The 7,725-nt window shown below is 43.7% G+C and overlaps 1 protein-coding gene across 1 annotated transcript; it reads left to right on the forward strand.

Moving 5' to 3' along the window:
* The first annotated feature begins 2,030 nt into the window (after nucleotides 1-2,030).
* On the forward strand, nucleotides 2,031-5,992 carry LOC137356878 (immunoglobulin lambda-1 light chain-like). The gene is made up of 4 exons (XM_068022717.1): nucleotides 2,031-2,085; nucleotides 2,225-2,556; nucleotides 4,807-4,864; nucleotides 5,655-5,992. Exons 1-4 carry the CDS (start codon nucleotides 2,037-2,039, stop codon nucleotides 5,981-5,983), a joined length of 768 nt encoding a protein of 255 aa, XP_067878818.1. The 5' UTR covers nucleotides 2,031-2,036; the 3' UTR covers nucleotides 5,984-5,992.
* Nucleotides 5,993-7,725: the final 1,733 nt, after the last annotated feature.

Here is a 7,725-nt window from a genome sequence, read left to right on the forward strand (position 1 = left end):
AACAATACCATTTGATTTCCTCATTGCTTGTTGTACCTGCATATTAACTCTCTGTGATTTGGGTGCAAGGACACCCAAATCCCTTGGAATACCAACATTTCCCAGTTCCTCGCCTTTTAAAAAAATTCTACTTTTCTATTCTTCTTACCATCGTGGATAATTTCACATTTTCCCACTTTATATACCATCAGCGACTTTCCTATCCACTCACTTAACCAGTCTATATCCTTTACAGCCTCTCTATCACCTGCTCACTCCTGACTTTTCCACCGAGCTTTGTATCATCACTGTCTCTCTCTTCAGAGATGGTTGCAGCGGTTGATGAGTCACTATCAATTTATAATCATCCCTACAAGAACTAAGGGAGAAGCCAGGCGAATATCGTTTACACAGAGGGTTAATGGACATGCACAGTCTCAGCAGAAACAGAATGCAGAATAGGTTTGAAAAAGGAAATGTGTAATTATTAATTTGAAGAGGTTGGGGAATGGGTACTAAGGGGAGAGCTGTTACACAGAGATGGCACGGGGACAATGGGCCGAATGCCACAGGCCGTCATCAGGTGCAGGGTGCAATGACGGTACCACATTCACCGTTTAATCCACAAATCATCTCGTACAACATCTCCAGTCCAAAGCCAGGAACTGAGTGAGGACGTCGTGCCTGGATAAGAGTGGGCCCATCAGTGCTGATATCGAATCACTGTAGCAGAGGGTGGGAGATACATGATGAGGAATTGATGCACTAATTAACATAACTCTGATATCGTGCAGCACATAGCGGGTGAATAGCAGACTACGAACCCAGGAGAGCTCAGACAGAATAAAACGAGCAGTTGGCACTGTTCCCACGTACTCCCAGGACAGTAGGTGGCACTGCTGACCATGTATCACATGACAAGGAATTCTGAGCGTCATTGAGCTGGATATGGTGACGCCTCTACTCCCGGCCAGATTGTTTATTTATCCCAAAAATTGCGCCAGGAGGGCACGCTGCTGATTGTGACTGGGGTTGATGCAATAGAAGCTTAGGATCATAGAATGATACAGCACAGAATATAACCGGTTCTTTGGTAGATTTATCAAATAATCTCCTGTCCCTGCTCTTTCCCCGTAGCCCTGTATTATTTTTTTCTTCAAGTATTTATCCAATTCTGTTTCCACTGTTGCTTTGGAATCCACCTCCACCTCCCTTTCAGGTTGTGCATTGCAGATCACAACAGCTCACTGGCTAACAAAAAAAGATCCTCTTTCCACCTCTGGTTCTTGTGTCATTCACCTTACATCTAGTTCTCTGGATACCAGTTGTCTGCCACTGCAGACAGATTTTCTTTATCTGTCAAAACCCGTCATGACTTTGAATCCCTCTATTCTCTCTCCCCTCAACCTTCTCTGGTCTAAAGAGAACAATCCCTGCTTCTCCAGTCTCACCACATTAACTGAATTTCCTCATCCCTGGGACCATTCCAGTAAATCTCCTCCACATGCCCTCCAAGGCATTCACGTCCTTCCGAAATTGCCGTCCCCAGAATTGAAGGCAGAGCTCCAGTTGAGGCCTAAACAGTGTTCTATAAAGGTTTAGCATAACTTCCTTCCTTTTGCACTCGACTTCTCTGACAATAAAGGCAAGGATCCCAACCTGTTAGATTTCATCTGCCACGTGTCTATTTCACCAGTGTGTCTCTGTCTTCTTGAAGTTTATGACTGTCTGTCTCACCATTTACTATATTTCCAAGTTTTATATCATCTAAAAAGTTACTCCCTGTGTATCCAGTTCTCAGTCATTAATGTAGATGAAACATAGTGATCCCAGGGGCACACCAGTGTATACCTCCCTACAGGCTAAGAAACAACCATTCACCACCACTCTCTACTTTCTGTTCCTTTCTGACTTTCCAACCATGCTGTCACTGTCCCTTTAATCCTTTAATTTACCATTAAGTCAAGTACGTGATACTTTGTCAAATGCCTTTTAAATGTCCTCCTACACAATACCATACTCTCTGCCCTCATCAATCCTCTCACTTTTCCGGTGGAATGGCTGCAGTGATGCATCTCCTGTGGGCCCTGCTGCTCCACTTAACAGGTGAGAGATTGTTTTAGGCACAGATTATCCGTTAAGTCCCGAGAATGGGACGGTTTTACAGCCATGTTTATTGATGCATTAATGACCTATTTACTCCAAAACACTGAATGTTTTTTTTCTCTTGTGTTTTGTGTTGAAGGTGTCCTGGCGGTTCCTGTCCTCAATCAGACCCCAATTTCCGACCCAGTCTCCGCCGGTGAGACCTCCCGGTTGAAGTGTGCGATGCAGAACGGCAATGTGGGCAGCTACTACATGCACTGGTACCGACAGAGACCCGGGGAGGCTCCGGTGTGGGTGATAAGACATGATCCAAGTGGTAGCATCTATCGAGGCACCGGCTTCACGAACTGTTTTCAACCTTCCAGAGACACCTCCAGTAACAGTCACATTCTGACCATCGGCAGCTTGGAACCGGGAGACTCCGCCGTCTATTACTGTGCTACCTGGGATGGCTCAGCAGCTACATACACAGTGAGACAGGGCAATACAAAAACTGCACCAACAGAACCACTCAGAATTCCAACAGCTACTGAAATATTCCTGCCTGAGACTGTGGAATGAGCTTCAAAAATATTCCTTATGTAACTTGTGGAAGATCTCACTGGAATTCCATGGGTTTATTTTGATTTTCCCCAATATTTGGGCTATTAGCTGGGTAGGTAAACACTGATATTGTCAGGGTTTTCTCACTGATATGTGAAAATCTTTCTCCAGGCTCTCAGCATTCCGGCGCCTGTGAAAGGGAATGTGAGAAAGGGCATTTTATTAATATTTTCTCTTCTTTTTTCCAAGCTTGCCTTTTAGGTGACCCGTCCCGTTCAAAAGCTGCACCGTGTTCACCTTCAGACCTGGGACCGCCTTGAACATACGGAGTAAGTGATTCCCATTATTCTACCATCCATATTGTTTCTTTTTTAAGATATGCAGCACTGAAGCAGACCCTTTGACTCACCAAGTCTGTGCTGGCCAACAACCACCCATTTATACTAATCCTGCATTAATCTCACAATCTTATCTCATTCCCACCATTCCTCTACCAGCACTAGGGGCAATTTATAACGGTTAATTTACCTATCAAGTATTTGGCTGTGGGAGTATCCAGAATCGAACCAGGATTGCTGGAGTTATCAGGTTGTGGTACTAACCAGTGCGCTGCCCGTTCATTTATGATTGATTTCATTCCCGAGAGGCTGATGAATTTCGATTAAGCGAATTTTGATGTTGGATCTATTTACACCCAGAAATGTTGAACAGGTCAGAATTGGAATTAATCCGCTTCGGGGGAAAGGAACTGATTCGAAAATTTGTTTAAGACTATGCTTCATTCTCCATTTCCAACAATCCCTGTGTCAACCGCAACATTCTCACCTCTGCACTGTCTTTTGATCAAGCAGAGGGAGATCTGCTGAGAACAGTATTTATCCCTCACTCAATATCACTAAAAACAGAGTAACTGGTATTTATTGTCGGTCTGCTTGTGGGATCTTGCTGTGCTTTGATTGACTGCCGCCTTTCTACATTGCAACAGTTAGCCCACTTCAAAAATTATTTCATTGGCTCGAAGGCGCTTTGGGGCGTTCTGAGGTTGTGAAAGGCGCTATAGAAATGCAAATCTTAGTGCCTTTCAGGACTCAGACAGCCAATCTGCGCACAGCAAGATCCCACTAACAGCAATGAGATAATGACCAGATAATTCTTTTTTTAAAGTGGCCTTGGTTGAAATGATTGTTCCCCTCCAGTCTAATCCACCATTCAGATAGATCATGGCTGATCTGTCTATTAACTCTTTGGTTCTGTAACCCTTAATCTGCTTCGCCAACAAAAATCTATCAATCTCAGTTTTGAATTTGCGAATTGATCCCTCTCCCAGTCTCAACAGCACTTTGAGGAAGAGAGTTCCAGATTTGCACTCCCCTTTGTGTGAGGAAATGCTACCTGACATCATCCCTGAAAGGCCTGGCTCGAATTTGAAGGTTCTGCTTTAAAAGGGCGCTGTGAATGCTCAGTCATTGAGTACATTCATCTGAAAGAGTTCAAACAAATGGCCCTCAATTTTCTGTTCTCAGGGAACATTAGTCTAGTCTATGCTACCATTCCTTACAATTGAACCCTTTTATCTCGGTATCTTTGTGTTGAATCTGCACTGTTTGTGATGTCAGAAAATATGTCGACACTCAGTGAAAGGCAGGTCACAGCTCCATGAATTCACCTCTTTAACGTTAACTCTGACTGCATTTAAAGACAAGCAAACGCAGTATTAGATACAAATAATAAGAAGACAACCCCTGCATATATTGGAAATGTAAATGTAAAGTAAATTTAAATGTAATTTAAAATGTTAATGTAAATGTAAATGCTGGAAACCACAGCCGGTTGCTCAGTGTTTATACCGGGTACAGACAGCTGAGTGCAGGTTCGTGGCTGTAAACTGTATCTGAAGCGGTCAGTTACTAATCTTCACACATGCTGACTGAGCCAGTCTGTATTTGCAGCTTGTCCTTTTCCTATTTTACCAGAAAGAAAGATTGTCTTGTTAATAATACAATTTTAAAGGGGGTGTAGGAACAGAGAGACCCGGGGCTGTGCGTACACGAATGTTTGACGTGGCAGCACACGTTGAGAAATCTGTTTGAAAAGCTGATGGGATCTGAGACTTTATTCATCGAGGCAGAGTGCAAAAAACAAAGAGGATGAATTAAGCTTGTATAATTCACTGGATAGGCCCCGGCTGGAGGAAAGGGGCTAATTCTGGTCATCACACTGTCAAGGGCTTGGAGAGGTTGTGGAGGAGATTTACCAGAATGGGACCAGGGATGAGGGACTTCAGTTATTGTGGAGAGACTGGAGAAGCTGGGATTGTTCTCCTTAGAGCAGAGAAGGTTAAGGGAAGAGTTAATCGAGATGTTCAAAATCAGGAAGCATTTTCACGGAGTAAATAAGGAGAAACTGTATCCACTGGCAGGATGGTCGGTAACAGAGGTACACAGATTGAAGATAATTGGTAAAAGAACCAGAGGGGGAGATGAGGAGAATTTTTTATTTGCACAGTGAGTTGTTGTGATCTGAAACGCGCTACCTGAAAGGGCGGTGGAAGCAGATTCAATAGTAACTTTCAAAAAGGGAATTTGATAAATAATTGAAGGGCAGAAATTTGCAGGGATATGGGGAAAGTGTGGAGGGAGGGTGGAAGGGAGAGGGGCACTAAATAGAAATTTCTTTCAAAGAGCCAGCACAGATGCAATGGGCCGAATGGTCTCCCGCTGCTCCCTCCCAGTCTGTCATTCTGTCATTTATACCGCACTTTTCAGGTCCTCGGGATCCAAAGCGCTTTACAGCCAATGAAGTATTTTTGAAGTATAGTCACTGTTGCAATGTAGGAAAATGAATTGGCAGATTAGCTCAGGAACTAGAGATCTGAGAATTTATTGGAACTCCTGAGTGGATCAGTAATTCATTTTAAAGTTAATGTGGATCAGGAGGGTTTACGGTGCTTACAGTAGATTTCAAATCAGAGTGTCCCACTGCTAATGGGTTATATATTAATGAATTTTCTTTTCCCTCACAAACAGGTAGTGAGGATCGGAAACCATCAGTTCTCCTGCTCCCTCCTTCCTCGGAAGAAATAGACTCGGGATGGGCTACTCTGTCCTGCCTGGTGAGCCGCTTTAAGCCGGGTTTCGTGCGGGTTCTCTGGCGAGTGGATGATAAAGAGACAGACAGCGGGGTGACCACAGGCACCGTGTCCACGGACAGTGATCAAACCTACAGCCTGAGCAGTTACCTGAGAGTCCCCGCCACTGCCTGGAATAAGGGCTCCAGCTATACCTGCAGTGTGGACCACGGCTCTCTGAGCTCACCTCTCCTCAAAACCATCAGCTCCACCACTTGTTCCGACTGAGAGGGGGCAGCTGGGGTTTCGAATTTGATTTATTCCTCATGAAATATTATTCAATATGTGGAATCCTTTTTTTGTTGTTGTTTTGCAATGTAATCACTGTAGCAATGTCAGTTTTTGGCGGACAACCCGAATGTTGAATAATATCAGAAGCGGGTGAAATGATTGTCTGACTTTGTGACATGGAATTTCCTGTAGAATTGTCCCCAATTTCCTGTGTGTAAACTTCCTCTATGTGTAAAATGGGAACGGATTCCCCTTTAGTTGGTGACCGTGTTGTGTTTGGGAACTTGTGTCATACAGCTCCTAATAAAGGTGAAATGCTGACCTGAAATTAATATGGTCCAACTTTATTCAACAATTAAAGGGACATTGAGGGAACAAAGACTATAATTTACAGCCCAGACAACATTATACGAATTGACAGTACAGAAACACTTATCTCTGCTATTCCCCTCAACCACTCCCTGTGGTAGCGAGTTCCACATTCTCACCACTCTCTGGGTAAAGAAGTTTCTCCTGAATTCCCCACTGGATTTATTAATTTTAAAAACATGTCTCCTTGTTCAGAACATTGCCCCCTACTGGAGGAGTAGTTTCTCTCAATGTACCCTATCAATCCTTTTCAAAATCCTACAAATCTCAATCAAATCAGCCTTTAACATTCCATATTCCAGCAATACAAGCCTAGATTATGTAATCGTTTCTCATAATTTAATCCTTGTATCCTGGTAACATTCTGGTGAGACTCCACATCATCTAATATTCACTTTCTGGGATAGGCTGTCCAGAACTGTACACAGTACTTCAGATATTGGATATTTTAAGAAGGGTGGGAGAGGGGAACCTGATAACTACCGGCCTGTCAGTGTAACATCAGTTGTAGGGAAGCTATTACACTCTGCCATTAGGGATAGAGTGAGTGAACACTATTTAATGTAAACTGAACAGAGGGACCAACATGGCTTTGTTAAAGTTAAATAATGTCTGATTAATATAGTTACATCTCTTTCGGCTGTCACTATTCTTAGGCAAAGGAGTGTCCATAAATGTTATCCGGATGGTCTCCCAGAAGGCATTAATCAGGTTCTGACACAAAAGGTTATTGTCAAAATTGACAGTGCATGGAATTGGAGGCAGCCTTTCGATTTGGGTTGGTATTTGGTTGAGAGACAGGGAATGGGGATAAAGAGGAGCTCTCAGGTTGTCAGGATGTGGCAAGTGGGGTTCTCCAGGGAACAGTGCTGAGGCCTCAATCCTTCCATCATATTTATTAGTGACTCAGGTGAAGGAATCGGGTGTTTTATATCCAGGTTTGTCGATGCTGTTGTGTTAGGAGACACAGAAACGTGTGCAGGATGTGAGCAGTAAGTACCAAGCGGTTCTATCCAGGTTGTGAGTGGACTGAAATGTGACAGGTGCCGCTCAATGTGGGGTAATCCAATTTGGATCTACTCCTGTGCCCATGTTCCTGGATAAGGAAATGAGGATTCTGAATATGTTTAATCAGGTCTGTGAAATGTCCTCAGAACCGGACACACAGAGTGTCGCCACTGAGCATGTGCAGGGATGGTGGGCGGAGGTGATTAGTGTGCGTGACCACGAGCGTATTTACATACTAACCCTGCGTCAAGACGTAATAATCCTGTGTCCCATGAACGTACTGAGGTCGGGGCAGCACTATTAACCTGCTAATTAAATAGGTTTGCCTGTGAGTATAATGGAGGTTATTCCCAAAGCACTGG

Source organism: Heterodontus francisci, chromosome 46 (assembly GCF_036365525.1).
Source record: "Heterodontus francisci isolate sHetFra1 chromosome 46, sHetFra1.hap1, whole genome shotgun sequence".
Taxonomy (NCBI): domain Eukaryota; kingdom Metazoa; phylum Chordata; class Chondrichthyes; order Heterodontiformes; family Heterodontidae; genus Heterodontus; species Heterodontus francisci.

What these genes read in the sequence shown, in the direction of transcription:
- LOC137356878 (XM_068022717.1), top strand. Translation starts at nt 2,037, where the DNA reads ATGGCTGCAGTGATGCATCTCCTGTGGGCCCTGCTGCTCCACTTAACA. An exon ending in GCTCAGCAGCTACATACACA is followed by an intron (nt 2,557 to 4,806) that starts GTGAGACAGGGC and finishes TTCACTGGATAG; the next exon opens with GCCCCGGCTGGAGGAAAGGG. An exon ending in ACTGTCAAGGGCTTGGAGAG is followed by an intron (nt 4,865 to 5,654) that starts GTTGTGGAGGAG and finishes CCTCACAAACAG; the next exon opens with GTAGTGAGGATCGGAAACCA.